The sequence below is a fragment of the Chiloscyllium plagiosum genome, chromosome 31 (assembly GCF_004010195.1).
Source record: "Chiloscyllium plagiosum isolate BGI_BamShark_2017 chromosome 31, ASM401019v2, whole genome shotgun sequence".
In the NCBI taxonomy this organism is placed as follows: Eukaryota; Metazoa; Chordata; class Chondrichthyes; order Orectolobiformes; family Hemiscylliidae; genus Chiloscyllium; species Chiloscyllium plagiosum.
In genome coordinates this window covers 20,968,991-20,992,789 of record NC_057740.1, presented here as the reverse complement: position 1 = coordinate 20,992,789, position 23,799 = coordinate 20,968,991, and the positions used below count along the sequence as shown (strand labels likewise).

The following is a 23,799-nucleotide window of genomic DNA, read 5'->3' as shown; positions in this document are numbered from 1 at the left end:
TGATCTGTTTTCCCTTCGACATTTTATGTAACAATACATTGCATATCATTTTTATTGTTGCCTGACTGTGAAATATACCTAGGACAAGCATATGGCAGAGACATTAGCTCAATGTCATACGTGTACAGTGCCAAATATTAGCAACATCTAATATGCCCCATCAGCTTTTTTCTCATGGTGGCGAATGAACTATATTTAGCATAATTCTTTTATTGCTAATAAAACTGCCACTAAAAAGTGAATTTATTGAATGGGCAATGTGCAGGCAATACGTTACATGTGATAATGGAGTTCTATAGTTTTAGCTTACATTAATACAGGATGATGAGATTGCTTGTTAACTAACACATTTATCCTGTGTTTTTTTTCCAGAATTTAGCATCATAATGATTTTATTTTACTCCCAGGAACAGTACTCTCATGCTGCTAATGCGCTTCTTTCGGTGTGACCATACTGTCAAGGAAATACCAATTCAGTCTATGTCGAATTGGAACAATCTAACGTCAGGACATTGGGTTCTTGGAACTTTGACTCACGATTATTTGATCTATTTTCAATCAAGTTCGGTCAGTTTTCCAAGGTTTAATTAACCAACTTCACAAAGCCTTGTTTATTCCAAGAATTGGAGAACAAGTTACAGTATTCAATAACTCAATTCGGGTCAGGAACCAGAACAATATTCAAGACACACGACTATGTTACGAATGGGTTCATACAGTCCAATAGGTCTAGGAGACGGAAGGCATGCAACTAATAATTTTGAGAGGTTTAAAATATGCCAGTATCCTAGTCTGTTTCAAACAATTATTTTTCACTTCAGGGTCAGCCAGATCAGATTTGAGCTGGCCTTCATCCTATAATAATTCATTAAGATATCTGCTGTAGTTGCAAAGAGAAAATGTCTTGCATATTTATTCATACCAAGATAACTGGCTGATCAGAGCTTCTTTCTGGTAATAAATTCAATAATAAATAGCACTACATCAAATAAAGCAAGAGCTTCACCCTGTATCAAAGACAATATTTCTCGCACAAGTATTACTATCATAAAATAGAAAATGCTGGAATACCCAGCAGATCTTGGGGCATTTGTGGAGGGAGAAACAAAGTTAATATTTCAAGTCGTCTTCTGTTAGAATTGAAAATAATTAGAGATGCAACATGTTCTCAGAAAGTAGAGAGCCAGAGAAATGAAAAAAGGGAAGATATGTTAAGGGGAAGGTTTGAGCTACATCTTAATCCTTTTCCGGTTCAGATAAGAGGTGGCAGTCCCGAAACATCAGTTCTGCTTCTTTCTCTATATGCCGAATATTTTCAGCATTTTTTAGATTTCCAGTACTTACTGCTGTTTGTTGGACATTACTATCTGCAAATTGGCAGCCATGCTTGTCTGCATAACAACAGTGATTGAGGTTTAAAATAATCCAGTAGTTATAAAGCAATTCAGGACATGTCATGGTTTGGGCTGTACATAAGTGTACATTCCTGCATGAAATGGAAATATTTAATTCTAGCATGCCATCTAAATATGGCAAAACCACATTTAGGAAGATCTTAATGGACTGGGGGACATTTAGAAAAATAAACCAGGAATGATTCTCAAATTAAAAACTTTGAAATTAAAATAAAAGACTTACATGATCAAGCTTGTTTTTGAAAGAAGAAAGAATAAGTTTGTACTGTGAGGAAGCTTTTATGTTCACTATTAACAGCATAACAATTTCTAATGGATACATTGTTATTTATAGCGAAATAATTAAACAGCAGAAGTTTTGCCCACAGCATTTAACAATACTGACAAAGAAAGATACTATTAATTTGACACACCTTATTCGATCAATCTTTTCTCCCTTTCTTCCTGTCTTGTCTTTAACGGGAAGGGAGTTAACTCATGAAATGTTGCATTTCATCCACAAATTTTTTCTGTGTATAAGCTTAGAGAACAATTACTGCGAGAAGGGTTTGAGGAAGGGGGTTGAGGAGCATTGGAAGAGATACTATAGTTTGATCAATTCCTTTGCATGCAAGGTGTTGACATGGCTATTTTACAACAGATGTCATTAAATAGAGACCAAGTGTAAAATCCCTTACTCAATTTTCTTCGCCCTATACCAGACATGTCGAAGTAAAACCTAATTCATCCAATGCCTGAAATAAACTAACTCAGCAAGGATCAGGCATTTCTTTATCAAAAGAGCTCAACTTACATAGTGTAACCTGCTGAAAAAGGTGGAAGCTCCATACAAGAAATATAATTGAAATTTTGTTCATGTGAATAGAAGACATAAGTAAAAAGCCTCAACTAAGGTTTGAGATTTTGATTCTCAAATGGGTGGAAAAGATACCTATTAAAGCAGCTGCTGGCAAAATTGGTTAACCCTTTCAGAAAGAAAAAATGTACAGCAAAACATTTATTGGGAGGTACTGACAAATTTATGAAATATAATCATTCCAGTGCTCATCCACAGAATGCCATTTCAATCTCTTAATTTAAATAATGACAGAAGAAATCTGAAACACTAGAGGTACATTACAGGTACCATTTAACAAATGAGGTCAGAACGTACACCATACTTAACCTGTAGACCAGACGATTTTCACAATGCTGTATTAGACTAATCCATCAAACTATTTCTTCTGAATGGACATTCCATTCTCTGACATCATATCCGATGTTCCCTACTGTTTGGATTTTAAGTTTGAATTTTTCCACTAACCAGAACATCCAAATGTTAATATTTCTTTTAGGGTATGGATATCTGGAACAGGATAGTCTGCCTATCGACGGGGTGGGACATTTCCAGTATACATTTCCTCCTCTATCACTGATCCCAGCAAAGTTTTGTTAATTCAACCTCAAGGCTGAAACTGGGAGTTTCCTTTATGTGTTGCTAGTTATTTTTTTGCAGATGATTTTGTTGAGGCCTCCTCAAAAACATCTCCCCTTCGAATTGAAAAGGAAAATTCTGATCTCTTGCTTTCATGTAATGATTGGTCATAAATTGTTACTAATGGTGTCTGAACGCATGAACGTGTACTTCATTAATTTTTAGAGTTTGGTAAGTAAAAGAAATGAATTTAGCAAACAGTTCTTCAGCATAACAATAACACATGTACTCTAGTATCAACAACAAGCTATCAACAAGATAGTAACACTTTATGGGAAGATGTAACAGGAATTTAAGATGAATGAAAACAGTTGCATCAATTAATTATTTGCTAGAAATATTCATTAAGGAGGATAACACCAACTTCCTAACTAATTGAACTGTAGTATAATGAAAATCCAAAAAGATTTTCAAAATTAATGTGGAGGAATAACTTAGTGGTTTAAAGAAACTGAAAATTAACTAATTCACTGAGTCAAGGGAATTGCACTTAGAATAAAAATTAGCAAAGAAGCTAGTGGGTACTGGCTAGGGTCATCCAAGCAAGATTGCATGCTGCTGCCATCCTGGAGGAATCAAAGTTAGCAAATACACATCTATTCATAAAAGGAGAATAAAGCTAAACCTGCCAATGATCAAAGCATTAGTCCAACATCAATACTATATTCATGAAGGCATTCAACAAGGTTCCCCATGGGAGACTGGTTAGCAAGAATAGATCTCATGGAAAACAGGGAGAACTAGCCATTTGGATACAGAACTGGCTCAAAAGCAGAAGTCAGAGGGTGGTGGTGAACGATTGCTTTTCAGACTGGAGGGCTGTGACCAGTGGAGTGCCACAAGGTTCGGTGCTGGTTCTACTGCTTTTCATCATTTATATAAGTGATTTGGATGTGAGCATAAGAGGTATGGTTAGTAAATTTGCAGACGACATCAAAATTGGAGGTGTAGTGGATAGCAAAGACGATTACCTCAGATTACAATGGGACCTTGATCAGATGGGCCAATGAGCTGAGGAGAAGCAGATGGAGTTTGATTTAGATAAATGTGAGGTGCTGCATTTTGGGAAAGCAAGTCTTAGCAGGATTTATACACTTAATGGTAAGGTCCTAGGAGTGTTGCTGAACAAAGAGACCTTGGAAAGCAAGTTCATAGCTCCTTGAAAGTAGAGTCACAGGTGGATATGATCATGAAGAAGGCATTTGGTGTGCATTCCTTTATTGGTCAGAGTATTGAGTACAGGAGGTGGGAAGTCATGTTGCGGCTGTACAGGACATTGGTTAGGCCATTTTTGGAATATTGCGTGCAATTCTGGTCTCCTTCCTATCGGAAGGATGTTTTGAAACTTGAAAGGGTTCAGAAAAGATTAACAAGGATGTTGCCAGGGTTGGAGGAGTTGAGCTATAGGGAGAGGCTGAACAGGCTGGGGCTGTTTTCCCTGGAGCATCGGAGGCTGAGGGGTGACCTTATAGAGGTTTATAAAATCATGAGGGGCATAGATAGGGTAAAGAGACAAAGCCTTTTCCCTGGGGTGGGGGAGCCCAGAACTAGAGGGCATAGGTTTAGGGTGAGAGGACAAAAATATAAAAGAGACTTAAGAGGCAACTTTTTTCATGCAGAGGGTGGTACAGAATGAGCTGTCAAAGGAGGTGGTGAAGGCAAGTGCAATTGCAATGTTTAAAGGGCATCTGGATGGATTTATGTATAGGTAGGGTTTAGAGGGATATGGGCTGGTTGTTGGCAAGTGGGACTAGATTAGGTTGGAATATCTGGTCAGTATGGATGAGTTGGACTGAAGGAGTTAGACCGAGTTGGACTAAAGTCATAGAATTATAGAGATGTACATCACAGAAACAGATCCTTTGATCCAACTCATCCATGCTGAACAGATATCCTGAATTAATCTAGTCCCATTTGCCAGCATTGGGCCCATATCCCCCTAAACCCTTCCTACTCATATACCCATCCAGATGCATTTTCAATGTTGTAATTATAACAGCCTTCACCATTTCCTCTGGTGGCTCATTCCATACATGCACCACCCTTTGCATGAAAAAGTGGCCCTTAGGTCCCCTTTAAATCTTTCCCCTCTCACCCTAAATCTATGCCTTCAAATTTTGGACTCTGGGGAAAAGACCTTGACTATTTACCATATCCATGCCCCTCATGAATTTATAAACCTCTATAAAGGTCTCCCCTCAGCTTCCGATGCTCCAGGGAAAAAAGCCCCAGCCTACTCAGCCTCTCCTGATAACTCAAATCCTCCAACCATGGCAAAATCCTTGTAAATCTCTTCTGAACTCTTTCAAGTTTCACTACAGCAGGGAGACAAGAATTGCACACAGTATTCCAAACGTGGCCTAACCACAGTGGTGTACAGCTACAAAATGAACTTCCAACTCCTTTACTCACCAATAAAGAAAATCATACCAAATGCCTTCTTCACTAACCTATCTACCTGTGACTCCATTTTCAAGGAACTGTGAACCTTCACTCCAAGGTTTCTTTGTTCAGCAACACTTCCCAGAACATCACTATTATGTGTAAAAGTCCTGCCCTGACTTGCCTTTCCAAAAATGTAGCACCTCACATTTATCTAAATTAAACTTCATCAACCACTCCTCAGCCCACTGGCTCATCTGATGAAGATCCCATTGTAATCTGAAGTAACTTTCTTCACAGTCCACTACACCTCCAATTTTGGGGTCATGTGCAAACTGACTAACCATATTCCTATGTTAACACCCAAATCATTTATATAAATGTTGAAAAGCAGTGAACCCAGCACCGATCCTTGTGGCACACTACTAGTGACAGTACTAAAGATATAAAGTACTGAAAATTATTCTAAGAAATGAGTTGTACAAATTCCTAGGTACTAATAACTTATGAAGACACTGCCAATGTGGATTTAGAAAAGGTAAATCCTACATGACGAACTTTCTCAACCTGTTTGAGGACATTACCAATATGGTTGAATTCCACCAAATTTGTCTAGACATTGTCCCTTAGTAACATCATCCACAGAGCAAGTTTCGTTATAAAAACACAAATGATATCTACCCATGATATTTTAAACCATTGTATCTTTCAGTATGACCACTCATGTCTACCTTCTCAACATTACCTACTCCATCTCACCATCATTGACTAATACCATTGGCTCAATTACTCCAAAGCCCTCTTCACTATTTTAAAATGCTATTTCCTACTCCAAAGCTCTCCATAATAGATTCTTATTTTACTCCCTTCATAAAAGAACTTCTCTAAAACTCTGCCATATATGTATTGTCCTGCATCAAGACACACATGTGCTCTACTCTCTTTCTTCATACATTTCACTCTTCTCCAAAATCTTACAGTTGCTCCATGGCTCTGCCTCATATTACCTTTGTAAACTTCTTCAGTACTGCCATTCGTCTCTAGTGCTATGGCACAGTTACTCTAGAATTCTGTTCCCTTTGCCCAGCCCTTCCTCATTCTCATCTTCTCACCCCATTATCCTTAGTCGTGATCTGCTGAATTCCTTCCTCTATTCCTCTACACCACCTTTAAAGGCCCATCTCGAAATCCAATTCTTTAACAAGACTTTGAACTAACCCTCCTCTCAATTTCAGTTCAGCATCCATTTTATGGAAACAGTTTTATGATGTTTAATTCATTTAAAAGGTAAAGCAAATTCAGGCTGGTGTTCTTGTTGCTTTTTTTTCCTGATGATGTTTGACAAATGTCACAGTCGGGAGGTCATGAAAATCCAGGGATAACAAGTATATAAGTGGTATTAAAAAGGGAAAAAGCATTTTTGAGAGATACAACGGCAGATAGGGGAAAGTATGTGCATTGAAGAAGATACTGAGCCACAGAATCCCCCAAGAAATTGATTTAAGTATTAAATGTTATATATAAAGTGAACACAGAATATGTTTCATCGCAAAACAAATATGACTAGAGAATACAGTGCAATAAAGCAAATGTAAATCTTAGACAGGTATTAGAAAACATTGATTCATTACTTGGATAATCTCCTAAGTAAATGAAAATTATATATTCCCATTGTTTTCTATACTTAGCCACTTAATAAGAATTCTTTTGACTTTTAGAACAGAAGTATTAAAGAAAAAAAACCCAATGGAAAAAGATCAAATAACTTTTAATAAGGTTGTGCAAACTCACATTAGACCACAGACAAATTAAACTTTGGTACATTTCAAAATGACTTGCGTTAAAAGTCAAAAGGAAATACAATTTGTATAGTGCTTTATACTCTTCGTATCTATTTCCACACTATTCATTTTTGAGTTGCTGCAGAAATCACATTCCTTCCGAATCAGCAAACAAGTTGATCTAAAAAGTGTCATCAAAAAAACAATGGTCCAGTAATAACTGTTTGTTGCAGGTTTACAATTAGACTGTACTCCACCCATCAGACTAGATTTTATATCAAATGTTCTCACTTCTCACAGCCAGTTTTAAATGTTTCTCCATGAAAAATCTGAAATTACTGACTATTAGCCTGTTTCACACACAGCATTGATCAACATTATCCACATGTGCTCGCAAAAGTACTACCATACCACATAATCTTTAAAGATATACTTCATGAATATCTGTTTTGGAAATGTAGTGAAAATGGTAACAGAGCTATGTCTATGGTATTTTTGACTATAAAATTAAAATGTGGTTTTACAACAAAGAATGAACAGAAATATCACAGTTTATAACATTTTCTCCATAATTCCTGTATTAATTATTTGCATACCTGCTGCCATCTTTCATTGTGAGGGATGACAGATTAAACTGTTTGACAGAGTTACAGTCCCAAAACTCTGCTTTCTGCCCAGCATCCTTAATGATTTAGCGTCTTTAAGAATATATTAATCCACATAATAATTTGAATGCCCATATTTCTGGTAACTCATCCAACATGCTCTTTGAAAACCCATGTCTTATCTTTCTGATGGTTATGTTTCTTTTGGTTGTGATTATTGTTTGGATTGTAATTTCTGGTTAGTTATTCTTATGACACACATATTGAATGCCTTCTGTGCCATACAGCTACTATGAAAACTCCCTGCATCTGAGTCATTAATAAAGTTAAACTGGTAGATTGTTAACAGTAGTTATTATAATGTGAAGTGAGATTTGGACTTAAGATAGGATTCCCATCTCCAAGTCATACGGTGAAGTGTTTGAGCCACGGTGCAGACATCCCTACGAAGTGGGGGCTAGAATAAAGACTCTAAATGTAGACATCCAGTGGGGTACACGCATCCAGACTGAGTGGGCACTGCTCCAGCTGCTGAGAGGTAGGTATGCATCCCATTCCTTCCCTCATCATCATAAAAAGGGTGGTAGGGTTCTCTAGTCTTGACTGCAAACAACTTAAGGGGGTATTCTGAATATGAAATGGTAAGTAAAGTAATAGAATCCATCTCAGCTCTCTTCCCTTGTAAATGGTTCAAGAATCTCATAAGAGTCTCACATTTGGACATATTCCTGCGACATGATCAAATCAGTGGTGAAATACTTAAATTTTGTTATTATATATAATTATTAAACATTCAGAAATAAATAGACACTGAATAAAATGCAATGTGACTGCCTACCTATTTGAACTCTTCCCTTATTGGATTTCAGCTTTCTCTTCAATACTGGGTCTAATACAGCAGAATTCCACTGACTCCAGTTCTTGGGCTGATTCTGAATGAAGCCACTACACCATTCACAGTCTCACTGCTACCTGCCTACCATTAAAACCATTGTCCAAATGCCACAGACCAGAAGCAACATTACAGGTGATCCACCAACAATAAAAATATTGTCCAAGCATTGTGCATTCCTAGAAATGTAGTAACATTCTGGAATATAATAGTGGTCTGTTTAGTACAAATAGGATTCACTACTATATATTTAAGTCAAAAAATTACATATCATTTAATATGCTGACTCAAAGGAGATTTTGATTGATTCCTGTATTGATTTCTCTGTGGATATTTAGAGTTCCCAGCAATTGGTGGGTGAGTAGAATATTAAAATCAAGGTCAGTACATGACAAAGAGCAAAAAATATGGCAACTTCATAAAATGGAGTGTGCAACCCAAGTACCAAAAGTAAGGCCTTAATTTGTTAATAAAACAAAAATTCAGCACTGTTGCCATATCTTTCCTTTGTGCTGTTCTGCCCATTAAAGTCAGAAAGATTCCGTTTCAAGAAGATTTATTTTCTCTGATGGAAGAATATGCAGCAGTTTCATAGAAACAAATATACTTGAGAAAGGACCACCTTTTAACCAACCTCTGTCTACTTAGATGACAGGGCAACCCTTTGGAATATACTGAGGCAATGCTAAATCATAATTTTAAAACAGTACAATAAATCCTTATTCAGATTCCCTTAAAGAAATAGCAAATGCAGGGTGCAGAAGACTTGTTACATTTCTGTTTGTCAAAGTGAAAGATAGCACTCCTGGGTAACAGAATAGCTTTCACATTTCAACATTTAAGTACTTTCAGTCAACTATGGCACAACTAGAAACTCCACTGCTGTTCCAGCATGTACCTTGTTTCTATTTAGGGGTAACACTCACAATATCATGAATGCAACTTTACCAATTCCATCGACAGCATCCTTCAGCCTCCCTGATCATGTGTCTCAACAACTGCTGACTTAGGGACATATTGTGCTTTGGATCGTACTGTCTAAATTCATTTTAAATTGGATCTTTATAGCCAACAGCAGGCCCATCAGTCTAGAATAAATCCAAACAACTTGCAAAAATGAAAATCCAGCTTGCAACCTAGCCCTCTAGCACAAAATATATCACTAGTAAATTATCCCATTTTCCCTCTTGAAAGCAAAATCTAAGGAAATTAAGCAGGCTAAATAATGTTTCCAATACGTAATAAACTCTCAGTCGGCCTGAGCAATATTTAATCATCTTTCCAATCAATAATAAAATATTAGTTTGAAATTTATTACACATTCTAACTTTGTTTTCGTGTCAGTACTTATTTAAAATATAGTTCAAACTATACATTCTACAATCAAATTGCGTCATAAAAAGCAGTGAAGGTGAGAAAATATCCTTCACTGCTTTGAGGCCTATCTTTCCAAAGGTCAGGTAAAATCCATTAAAACATGGGTCCTACCCATTCTACTTAATATCATCAGAAGAAATTCCACAAAAAAATCCCTTTATCACTTCATCACTCCTGCCTTGCATCCTCCCACAAAACTTCCACCAAAGAAAATAAAGCCAAATTTTAAAATGTTTCACTACCTCCACTGTTATTCTTTTATGGGATGTGGAGGCTGCTGACAAGGCTTGTGGTCCTTTGAACTGAGTAGTTTGCTAGACCATTTAAGGGACAGTTCAGAGTCAACCACATTGGAGGACACATATGATAAGAAGGCCAATTTTTCTACAGAAAGGACATTTGTGAACCAGATGGTTTTTACAATAATCATAGCGACCATTCCTGAGATAGCTCCGTACTCCAGGTTCTGTACAACTGAATTTCGATCAGCTCTCGTGGTGAAACTCAAATCTACAAAGCGCTATCCTGGGCTCAGGATTAATAGTCCAATGATATTACCATTAAGTCACCATCTCTCTTACTCTTCTTACCCATCCCCTGACACAATGTACTTCATGCAGTCCGGGATGCAAACGATTCATCATATCCCATGATGCATTTGATAATCCAAGTCTATATCCATCTGGATACTTCCAAAACCTTTTCTAACCATATGGTATATCTATTTCTAGTATACTAATCTAATGTGAGGGAAATGTTTTTTGAAGCCCCAAGCAGACTGACTGTATCTTACTTGGGGCTTAAATTCATTAATGTCCTGAACTATGTGCAATCAATACAGTTTATAGGAGTTCCTTGAAAAACTCTTAGTTCATTTACTCAAGCATGAGAAAATAATTGTGGCTGGGCACTTTAAGCTCTGTCTAAACAAATTTTGCAAAAGAATCCATCTAAAAAGTAAGGCCCTGACAAATTTAGCAGTGGGCTTGATACATGTACAAAATTGGGACAGGAACTTGAGGTCTTTCCACTTTTAAATTTGCCATGGTTGCCCTTGTTTTACACCTGAAAAATGTAGTAGTTATTTGGAATATAAGCCCCATTAATTTTACAGCCATTATCCTCAAGTTACACATTTAGATATTAAGTCATAGAAATGTATCATAGAATTTTCTAACACAAAAGATGACCATTCAGTCCATTAAAACCTACATCAACGCTTGGGTAATGCGGTCCAATGAGTCCTTTTCTCTCTCTCCCACTCATTGCTGACAACCAGGCAATTTTCCCTCTTTCAAATATTTACCTGAATCCTTATTGAAACACTGCCATTTGAAACTTCTTCTATTATCCTTTCAGGCCATGAATTCCAGATAATAATAATGTAAAAATTTTGCTACAGGTCAGCCCTGGCCCTCGTCCTAATTAATTTAAATCTATGCCCTCTGGTTACCCATCCATCTGCCCTATATTTACTACATCAAAATTGCTCAGGATTTTGAACACCTCAATCAAATTCGGTTCTTAATCTTCTCTGCTCTATGAAGAGCAACTTCAGGTTCTCCAGGCTTCCCACATGACTGTAGTCCCTCATGTGTAGTAGCATTCAAGTAAATCACATCTGTGCTAACTCTCAGGTCTTGAAAGTATTACTAAAGTATGGTGCCCAAAATTTAGCACAAAATGCAGCTGAGATCAATTACTACATTAAGAAGTAGAGAGATGAAATGCAGATTCCATGATGCCTTTGTGGGAACACCTGCATTGAGTCTGCAAGCTTGACCCTGAGCTTCCAGTTGCCTGTCATTATAATTCTCTGCTCCATTCTCATTCTGTACTCAGCCTCCTACACTGTTTCAATCAGCCCAACATAAACTGATGGAACATTACTTCATCTTGCCAAGAGGAACTTTACAGTCTTCCTCACTCAATACTAAGTTCATAATCTCTGCCTTCATGTTTTTTTTTTAATTTGTGTGTGTGTTTCAAATTTGTGGGCGGCACGGTGGTACAGTGGTTAGCACTGCTGCCTCGCAGCGTCAGAGATCCGGGTTCAATTCCCGCCTCAGGCGACTGACTGTGTGGAGTTTGCACGTTCTCCCCGTGTCTGCGTGGGTTTCCTCCGGGTGCTCCGGTTTCCTCCCACAGTCCAAAGATGTGCAGGTCAGGTGAATTGGCCATGCGAAATTGCCCGGAGTGTTAGGTAAGGGGTAAATGTAGGGGTATGGGTGGGTTACGCTTCGGCGGGTCGGTGTGGACTTGTTGGGCCGAAGGGCCTGTTTCCACACTGTAAGTAATCTAATCTAATCTAATCTAACTTTGTTTTGATGGTATTGACAATGAGTCTTCTTTTCCCATTTACACCTTCTCTGGACACATTTTTTGATCCTTGACTTAATCCGTGACCATGCAACATCATCCCTTTATCACTTCATCACTCCTGCTTTGCATCCTCCCACAAAACTTCACTGTTGTTGAATGGGCCCTTTTCCTACCACCGTTCTTGCTTAAAACCTGTTACAGTCAAGCTGAGGTGCTCAACTCAGTTGGAATTTACAGCTGCCCATTTTTCAGGTGCAAAATGGGATGGCTGAGAGTTGAAACCAGTTGCCCCAAGGACATAAAAGAACTCTAGAAATTCTCCTGCTCGTATGGTTAAAACAATCCGTTGAAACTAGGTTTTCAGAAGATGACAAGCACAGTAAATATATCCAAGGCATATGCGTAAAACTATTAAACTATTAACATGCATTATGGTATTAATTGTAACTGCTTTAATTGCTTAGAGTTACTTGACTAACTATCTTTTTACTTTTTTGAATTGTTACGGAAGGAATGGACTTTCTTTCACTTTGATCTCTACTGTCAGCATCAAGCATTAGTAGTTTAAGATATAGTACCTCTAAAAGCAAAATGTTCTCTCTGGTCTGGTCTGATATTTGTCTGGAGGGTACAACCTAAAACGTTATGGCTGCACCATATCAAACTCTTTCTCTGTGAAAGCTGTGTCTGCGTAGTTTAATGGTACTTTAAGGAAATTCACATCTTATCAAAAACATGCATGTATTTATATTACGGCCTTAAATCCACTAATAACTGCTTTGAGACTGCAGACATACAGTAGAGATAATGAGAGTCAATGTAAGTTCATTTCTACAAATTACTGGTCTGATTTTCAACAAAATCAGCGAATTCAAGTTTCCAATGCTCCAGATAACTGCTAGAAAGCGGAACTTTATGGCTGTGCATATAATTTAAACATCTTTAAGAAGCCAAACTGATACTGAGAAACAAGCTTGCCTCAAGTGACTAAAGGAAGTTGTTTCCGAGATAACTGTATTTGCCTTGCTGATTGGGCTGACAGTTGGGACTTGACAGCTGCTTGTTTGATTGGTACTAGTTTCTTAAACAGTAGATTGAACTTTTTCACCCTTCAGGAATATACCCCATTATTTCTGGAGCACATAACTTAAATCGGTTTAGTTTAATGCTGATACATTTTGTAACCACCTCTCCCCTCCACCTGACTCACAGGCACACACAATGCGCCTCAGATCTGTTTTCTCCAGTGGTTTGTATAGAATGGCAACCATGGTAGTCTACTTATATTCTACACTGAATGCCCACAATCAGTAGATAAAAGAAATGAATCAATCTAAGCAAACTCATAATTAGTTTTCCAAGATGAAAATATAATAAATGAAGCTGTTCCACTATTTAATTAAAAATTCTTAATTATAAACAAATAAACTAATGTTTTCTCTCTGAACTAATCAATGTATGCATAACACAATCTTCTACATTGTACTGAATGAATATGTCACTCGGTAATTTACATTCCATGCCACATTATTGATATAGCAAGATGTCAGAAACTGTAGCCAGACAACATCTGGATTAATTTTGTTTCTTTGCTTTTAAGAACTGTTGAAATAACATTGAAGATAACACATACTTTAACATAAACACCATGTGCACAAAAATGAGAAAGTAATATTGAAAGAATATGTCAATCCACATTAAAATTACATTATTAAACTCTCACATCCTCCAAAAAAAATTAGCAATAGGAAAGAAATGGATAAAAACCCAGAATATTTGTGAATCCTAATTTTTTTTAAATCTATCAGCCAGTGTTGGCCTCCCTAAATTATAGCACTCAAACACCCACAAGCCACAGGCCTCAATTTCACAGTTTCACAGTTTTTTGCATGCCTTCACACTATAGCTGTAATTAATACTACAGACCTGACTAAAGATAGTTTCCAAGATCAATATGTTTTGAAAATATATACATATGAACACTGTTTTCTATTTCATGTTCGTGAATTTTCCAAGGCTTGGTGAACCACTGGCCGTCAGTTGATTTAAAGTTATCAAATGAAATATGGGCATTAGCAATAATATACATTTATAAGGTCTCCCAATACATTTTCTGGTAAAATAACAGAATTTTATAGAAATTGAAAAAGGAGTAACAATATACCAGAGAAGAGGAAGGGGCAAGTCAAAGACGAATGAATAGAACAAGAACAAAAACGCAAAGCAAGGAATAAAAAGGAAAGAAGGTTTTGACATAAAGGAGGAAATTCTATTAAGTGATGGTATTCTAAACGAAAGACTATAAATGTGATAAAGGAAATACTGCAATACTGTAAGACTAAGAACATAATGTATAAAGTCAAATGAGCATTCAAGTTCCGAACTATAATGTATACATTACGCCAAACCCTTTCACTTTCGTTTTTCTTAAGACACATATGAAATGTCTTTTTGTTCTATTTGGGAAGTTCCCTTTGTCTGTTATTATTAAAGAATGTTTATTATGCTTCTAGACCATGAAACTATTTAAATAATTAATAGGACAATAATGCAGCTTTGTTATCCAATACAGACTGTCTGGACTGATTAGCTACACTTGAACTGCTTTCAGATTACTGCAAGCTGCTCTCCTTCTTCAAAATAGATTTCACATTCTTGGTCCTTAGAAAATAAAACATAGATAAACAAATTATATGTATGACATTTTTAGAGATCACTTTATTCACATCTTCTGTTCCTGCCGTAACTGAAGATTTTATTTACCAACCATTCTTTCTGCTTCCTTCTAAGTCAATTGCTCTGAGATATGAATTTGCATAGCTGAAGTAAAGAAAAAGGAAACTGTATCTGCAAAGTTTTCTTTTCAGGTGAAATTTACAACCCTGCAGAATTTATTAAACAACTCTTCAAGAATAAACAAACTAAAATGTCTAGTCAGGAGCTGGTGAAATTACAGTACTCTTATGGATTAAATCACCACCATATCTTGTCTCTATTAAATAAAACAGCTTCAGAATACAACCTTTCCGAACAGGTACACATTCTAACCAGAACAAAAACTTAAACAGCGCCACTTTATGAATAAGCACATGGGAGAAGGGCTCCCTTCTTAAACTACATTGAGAAAACATATCTGAAACATTTAAACAATCAATATTATGCTTCCACTAAGAAAATAAATATATGATTAAACAACCTGCATGAAATCAAACCAATTTCAGTGGAAACAGAGTTTAAGGAGCACCGTAGAACTTTAACTTGTAGGATTTCCAAAAATGCACTAAATGTGCTCATTTGACACCTGCTAAAATATCAAACGTCTTGCTCAAATCACCCCTCACTACCCACCATCCCAAATTCCCATACCTATCACACCTCAGTATCTGGGCTTAACGAAAAGATTTGAAGATTCACAGCAATAAATATGTGCACCTTTCAATAATATCAACTTGGGGGGGGGGGGGAGGGAGGTGGAGTGGGACAGAGAGAGGGGGAGGGAAATAAAGGCTCTCCGCGCTCTGCTGAAGTTCTTCTTATTTCTAATAACCACAGAAACATTTTTGTCAAACTTCGTAGCGGCGGGTGGAACAGTCCTGCATGGAACTGGGGCGAAGTTGGAAGGAGCCAAAGCTGCGTTTTCCATTGGATTTTCACACACACACATACACAAAAACAAACTTGAGCGCCGGGCTTGGATTTGTTTTCTGTATGTGTCAAGACGGATTGCGTTGGCAGGAGCTGCCTGGGGAGAGCCAGAGGAGGAAAGGACTAACCCGGGGAGCTCCGGGCACTGAAAGCATGCTGCAGAAATTATCCCGCCATTTTTAACAGTAACCGCGTCCTGAGGAAAATACAATGCGGTGAATGTGGCCAAGTGGCGGGGGCGTGGGGAGCGGAAAGCGTCCACTGGCAGCAGCAACCGAACTGATAACTAAATTACCTCAGAGATGGACATTACCTGAGTCAGGCAGAGCGGGGAATACATCATGACGACCTGGAGTTAAAGTCGCAGATCATCCAAAAGTTACTGGATCATCGTGACATCTCGCCTCACAGCGACTAAATCCCACCCCCAAACACAATTAATAATTATATATAAGAGAGAGAGAGAGAGGAGGGAGAGAAGTGGCACTTAGCACGGAGTATCTGAAAGAAAGCAGCCCTGGAAACTGGGCTTCATCTGTCAAACGGTGGGAGAGGGAGAGGAATAAAGGAGAGCGGACCAGGAATGACGCGACTGTCCTGACCAAGCCCCAAAAACGTCTGACTTCAGGGAATTTCTGCCATTAGACCCAAATTTCAGCACCACTCGCAGCCCCGCTGTCAGCCAATGGACCGAGGCCACTGGGAGATCGCCAGCAATGTAAATAAGCCCAGCTACTTCCCTCCTCCCCTCTCCTTTAACTCTTCACTGCTCACGACCGTTCGTCAAAACGCACTGGGCAATAAAAAAAACAACACGCAAAAAAAAGTTAGCGCCGCTTTAAGAGCCGCGCTTGAAAGGCAGACTTGCCCCAGACACGACGCAGCCGCTGCGTTCAAACACACACAACGGTGCCTATCCTGGATTTAAAAACAGAGACTGGGCTGCAATCTAGCTGCCTACTGGCCTCCCCTCTTTTCCACCCTCTGATGATATTTTAAAGAAATCACAATAAAGCTCAGGGACAGCATGACAAAGCAGGCATTCCTATACAGGAGCCGCCAATATATCATCACCCTTTGTGACAGACTGCAATGTTGCGATTACCCCGTACAATTCTGCTGAAAGAAACGTTGCTCGAATCCAATCTCAATTCTCCACCCCAGCCGCCACTCCAACCACCAGCACCACCCTCCATCCCAAATCATTGCATCAGAAAGTAAAATGAAATCTCGGAACACAGACAGATCCTGCCTTGGCCCCTCAACTTTTATGATGAAGTTCAAATATTGAATTAAGTCAAATGAAAGGTTCCAGTCGGCGTGCGCAAAACTGCAGAAGTCAAAGTCAATGGTAAAGTCATGACAATGCACAGGACTTTGTTGAAAGCTGGTGTACGTGACATGAGGAAATAGTTTCCAAAGTAGGCCAAGACAATGATTGTTTCCCAGCAGAATGTAGGAGAATAAATCGTGAGACTTTGGTATGGATAATTGAAGAGTGATTGTAGTACTGTCGTGATTTGTATATTTATTAATACTAGAAGCCAGTGACCACAGTACATTATCAAATTGACCATTTACTCTGCCAGACACTGTATTGCTTTTCACTAACTGACGTTAGCAGAACAACCCATTCTATGCATCAATGGCCCGGCGCAATGTGTCCGAGTTAATCGGTCATACTCTTTTCTCCTCAATGCGTGGGGGCAAATCATTCTGACTGCATAGAGGGCCAACAGCAAACGAAAGGCAAAAAAGTACGTTTTACGTCTGCAGTATATTCAAATAGAACTTGGTCTCTTAAATATGAAATGTCTTTTCTATCAAGCTGGACCATCGAAATTTGCCAGATGCCACCATAATGCCAAGCGCATTCCGCTTTCGGTCAGGACAGCATTTTTGTCTCCACAATATTCCCCAGCTCAACAATAGGAGTGAAGTTTGCATGATTCTGCAGGTAGATACATCTCAGAACACTGCAAGCTATTTCATAAAATGTTTTGCAGATTGCTTCATACAATCTCTAAAATACAGGAGAACTGGGATTCTGTCAAACAAACTTTATAGATCAAGCCATCTTTCACTTTTGCATATTTGCACAAACATTCCACTATACAACAATCTGCTGCAGAAACGCTGCAAGTGTTTAATTCAGTGAAATTTTGGAGAAAGAAGGTTTCCTAGACCTTAGGTATGCAATCAATATTTGTAATCAATACATTTTTTATTTCTGAATGGTTACAGCGAATTTAAAGAGCTTATCCATTTACTGGGCCTATATATATATAGAAAGAGAGACAGACAGAGAACGGCAAAGACAAAACTGGAACTGCACTGCTTCATTCTCTGAACTTTCCGAATGTGGGCTGGGAAATGTATTTCAGAACGGCGAACGAAAACCAACAAATCTACGGGCCGCAAAGCTCTTCTTGCTTGCGCTTTCTTAAAGTATAGCGAACTTTTCAAATTGTGTGTTTAAAATAAGCTGCAGAATGACCTGTGGCGAGAACCCCGCAATCTCTTGCATAAGGGGATGGTGCGCATTTAACAGGCCGAGAAAGTGTAATGTCCCTTTAAAAGGGAGGTGGATTAGCAACATGTCCCAGCCTTGGTCGCAGCGTCGCGGTTCATGAGTCAAGTTCAAGCCGGCGGCTCTCCCGAGCTGCTCGGCCATTACCGCTACGATCACACACACTTGGCTCCCCGCTTGAACTTGGACTCGAAATGTACGTCGCCAATGCACACGTATACAGATCACGCATAAATTCATTTCAGCTGGCAGGCAAACTGCTCACAGATGGGAAATCTGCCAAGCTCAGCGCTTTTGCTTTCTGTCTCTCTCTTCCCCCCCTCCCTCCCCGTCCCCTCCCCTTTAAACACCACAAAATCTTGGCACAAACCCGATCGCATAAGCAACACAAGAGAGTGAGGCACAGACAGACAGACACCGGAACCAACACACGGCTCGAGCAAGACGGTGCAATAAAATATACGTACCATTGCCATGTGAAAGTACGTAATCAACTTGCACTCGAATTAGAAGCTTGTCTCGCGCCTCATTTGTATTCCTTTGCAATTTTCCTACTTCATCCAGAGGAATATCTGCCTTCGGTCTCTGTGTGGTGTTGTGTGTGTGCGGGCTATTTTTTCTCCCCCTCTCTGTCTCTCCCTCTCGCTGCTTTCTAACACATCCGATGGAAAAGTGAAGGCAACCGGCGGATCCTGATTGCCCAGGAGAAAGATGGGGGAGGGCTGCCTTGGCCGCTTTAGTGATGAATTGATGGCGTAGTATAAAAATATTACAGAAGTAAAGGGAGCGAGCGAGGCGTACTGTTTATTTCCGCAATGGCTTATTTGCATAAGGAAATCACATCATTACCATAAGGTCTGAGCTTTCTGCACACATCCATCGCTATAAAGAGAAGACTATGTGCCTGGATTTTGCCATGGTTATCCAGCCATCTCTGTGCACCATCGCAATCCTTTGCTAAATTAGAGGTTCGAACGGCATTTGCACAAATGCTGCCAATAATCTTAAAGCGAAGAACACGTGGTGCTGGACGGGAACGATGTGGCGATACTATAAACCTTTTGGAGCAAGAGAGTTTGTCAGCACAAAATAAATCAAGGTCACTCAAATAAATAGTTCCGATTTCCTAATGACTTCAGGATAAATATGTTGAAATATATATAGACATTTCTCAACTCAGTTAACTTTTTCTTGGAATGTTAAACGATTAGATTTTGCTTCCCAAAAGCATCAAGATGATCTGTGGAAATCAAAAATTGCCAACATCAGGACATTGTTTATTTTAAAACAGGAAAAAAATAAACCTTAACATGTAATCCAACCTATTTGTCTGGCCTTAAGAACGTCTCTATTATTTATCAGGAAATCCGCTTTTGACATTGAAATCGCGACCGTACCGGAAAATAAGTCGGATCAAATGGGAATGAACTTTCCATTACTTATTGCTCAGCAGTCTCGTTTGCAATTGTTTGGGTCGAGGAGGGGGGTGGAGGCTGCTTTGAAGTCATTTTAAAGCATGAATCCCTCTCGAATTGCAGAAGAGAACTTTAACTTAAAATAGTTTTATCACAGAAACACTTCAATGTTTAACTCCAACTCCATATCTTTCCATAACAGTAGGCCATTCCGCCCCTTTCAGTCTGGATGGCGGCTGAAATGTATCTCAACTCCATTTACCTCCCTCTATGTCATATCCATTAATATCCTGACACGACAATCTATTGTTTTCAGACAATAGACATCTTTCACTGACCCGATAATTTTTGGTGGAAAAATATCTCATGATTTACTGATATTCAGACCCATACGTGCAATAGTGCTTCCTGATTTCGCCCCTCTAATTTTAAGATACTTTTAAGGAATCCCCTACCAAAGGGTATTGTTTCTCTGCATCCATGTACACATTTTGTTCATCCTTTGTTAAATGCAGCGGTTAGATCACTGCTTAACCATACACGGTACCTGGCAAACTTTGGAGCAAGTTTGTCTGAGTAGCTTCCCATGATCATGCAACAACACAATTCATTTCACTGCAAAATAAGTTATTGATAAAACATTAAGACACAAATGTCACACTTAAAAATGCATGGACTGGCAAATGTAACAGAAAAGAATCGATGAGACGGAAATCGCGGAGAGCATATGTGTAATCAATTGAAGTCCAGAAAGTAGAGAGTAATAGAAAATAATTTACTCTGCTTAGTGTCATCGATTGACATAACATTACAATCCTTTATATGTATTTCAGGAAATGTACCCAGTACGTAGAGTGAATCTGAAGGCGAGTTCAAGCATCAAAAGCGGCATTTTTTGGTGGAACAGATGGCAGCTTATTCCAGACAAAGTTAAACCAATAGAAAATCACTGGCTGCACCTGTTCCTAGCGGAGGTGATATCTTTTGTAACGCCTCGATTATTGGACTATCATCAGACACCGACGACCTTTAAATGATAGTAATTATCATTGACATGCAGGGATAAACCAGTAACTGTTCTGTTACTGCTGTAACGCTGAAACTAGATTGATGAGAGGAGCTGTAACTTGGCCTTCAATTTTAAATTAAAAATGCAAATCTATTCTGGATTTGTACTTTTCAATAAAAATAAATCTGGCGAAAGTCAGATCCTTGCACTGCTTTCAGTGCAGAACAGGCAAGAAATAAGAGTTGGGATTCATGGTCCACACCTAAAATGTTAACTTGACTGTTGTCATCACAATTGGACTTTCGAACTTGTTCCAGTGTCTTTTAGTTAGGGAAATGCCAAATATACATTTCTGCTTTTTTAACTTTTGTAAGTGATATCCAATTAGTATGTTGATTTTGTTCCCCCATTCAAGCGATGTTTATTTATCATTCAATGTTTGCGCAAAATATCAACTGATTTCAGTGAATAGAATTCAACAACCGTAACGAAATTTTGAAACCCCAAAACAATCCTTCATTTCAGCTTGCTGTTTCTTGGGTAAATTGGATGATGTTCACTTTCCGTGTGCGATAGCCAAAATCAAAACTCATCATTTCGAGGATAGTGAAACAAAACATAATCCTCACTTTCTAATTGCAAACAGAATAACACTTAAGACGTGAGCAATAACTGACTAAGGGGGAAGTACAGCATCAAACAAAAATATCACTGCACCTGCAATAATAAAATTAGTACAAAGACTTGGAGGAGGGAATGACAATGTATTGATTTTTCTGGATCCTTCGTTTATAGAACTGGGCTTTCCCCTGATATTAAACTATAAACAGTACAGATAAAAAGTTGTGAGAACTTTTGCAAGGCTTTAATTTAAAAGACAACAAAAAAAATTACCCAGGTGAGTTGGTAACTGCAAGTACACCTGTTGGTTTCACCGCGCACACCCAGCCTTCTATCAACGGATAACAAGCACCAGGCATTTCCACAGCCTTGGGGTGGATTTTCTGGCATCTTGTCCTCCATCAGTCTGTATGTTGCAACGCAGTTAGTCCAGATTCCGGGCAATGTCTTTATTGCTGCCGTCTTTAAAAAAAAGTTAAAAATCACACAACACCAGGTTATAGTCCACCAGGTTATTTGGAGGCACTAGCTTTCGGAGCCCTGGACAACCACCTGATGAAGAAGCAGCGCTCTGAAAGCGAGTGCTTCCAAATAAACCTGTTGGACTATAACCTGGTGTTGTGTGATTTTTAATTTTGTACATCCCAGTCCAACGCCGGCATCTCCAAATCATGTCCTTTATAAAAATAAACCTGCAGGTATCCTTTGTCGCAGCATTTATACAAGTCGCGATTCTATGCAAACAGATGAATAGTCGCGACCAGTTTCACAAACCCATCAAAGTTGAGGTGATGCGCTTCAGTGTGTAATTTTGAAACAAAAATAACGTTGTGGGAATGTTTATGTTTCATTTCTTCCTACGTCCACAGATACGACGTGAACTTGAAGAATAATTGGCACTTTACATTTGAAATCGCTCACCCCGGCGAGGAACTGCGAATGATAGGTGTCCCATACTAGGCATCAGTTATTGTTACGAGGTCGAGATGCTAATTACTCAACCACATTGTTTCTGAATGGGAATCGCTGCAGTTCATTTCATTTAGCGCATCTGGCACCCAGACTAACCAAAAACATTGGAAACAATGCATATGATGCTTTTATTTTCGCGATATTCCTTCAATCATTTATGCAGGTTGAGATTCGACTTTTTTGCATTATATAATAAATCAGTGGAGTTCTTAAAATCAGAGTAACTAATATTCAAAACTATGCAAATAAGACAATCGTTGCTTACCACTACCTTGAATAAACCATTCTACTAGATCATAAGATTTCAATACAACAGAAAGAGATATTCAGGTTAAAAATAAGACATTGAGAAATGGAGTCAGCAAAGTGCCCAGGCTGCATGCTTTCGTATAGGCTCATGGAGGGATCAGGTATTGACGTTCAAAGAGAAAACTTAAGATTAACTTCGAAGTTCCGCAAATGCCACCAGATTTATGAGTCTGTTAGAGAAGATGCGCACATTTCCGATTGTTTAACTCAGAAATGCTTTAACAAATGTTTGTAACTAACATGATCTAAAAAAAAATCGGGGTGTGTTGGGGAGGAGATGGAGAGAGTGCAGAGTGGCCCAGACAATGATTGGAATAAATAACCGGGACTCCCTGGGGTCACGCCAGCATTGGGAAGCGGTAACGTGTAGAGGGAGGGACGAGTAAGTTTTGACAGTGTGCAGGATCCGGAAACACAATCCAAGTACTGTAAGTGCTACCAAATATTTCCAGTAAAACCTCAATAAATATTTAAACAGAGCAGCTCGAAAGAAAATAACTGAGGCTCGCTACTTGGTTAACATTCGCGAGTGGAATGCACTTTATTAAAGTTCGTATTCTCCATCTATTTTAGAACCAGAGTCGATAAAGAATCTTTGGCACGTCACAGGAAAGCTGCTGGTTATGAATATTTAATAAAACTATGCTTGCTATATGAACACGATTACACTTTACATTATTGATAACTGTAAATTAGAGAACAGGAATCAGAAAATGCCGTTTCAAGAATAGGTGAGAGCTGCAGAGCTGCAGATTTGAGGCTGCACTTCTCATGCAACTTTGAGGAAAGATCCGGATTTTAATTTTAATTTTTTCAAACAGGCAAATGATGCATTCTTCCATCGAAGATTAATTGGGGAACACATGTCTTTTATATTGAACTGCAGAACCATAATTATTGATAATTCACTGGTTTTTGTTTGGACTATAAGAGAATCGGACGAGGACAAGGAATGGAGATTAAATGCCAGCCATGACCTCACTGAAAGGCACTGTGTTTGAGGGGCTCTATGATCTGGTCAGAGTTTTGGATGGAGAATCACTTCGATTT

At 38.6% G+C, this 23,799-nt stretch overlaps 1 protein-coding gene across 2 annotated transcripts in view; it reads right to left on the bottom strand.

The window, feature by feature from the left end:
- nfic (nuclear factor I/C) overlaps window positions 1-19,776 on the bottom strand; it is a 479,978-nt gene extending 460,202 nt beyond the window's left edge. The window contains exon 1 of one of the 2 annotated variants that reach the window (XM_043721115.1): window positions 18,891-19,776. In XM_043721115.1, coding sequence (XP_043577050.1) covers window positions 18,891-18,899 — 9 coding nt within the window. In that variant the 5' untranslated portion in view covers window positions 18,900-19,776. Of the gene's footprint in view, window positions 1-16,206; window positions 17,236-18,890 lie in introns of those variants that run through there. The other variant, XM_043721114.1, reaches the window with a different exon arrangement.
- Between the last annotated feature and the right edge of the window lie 4,023 nt (window positions 19,777-23,799).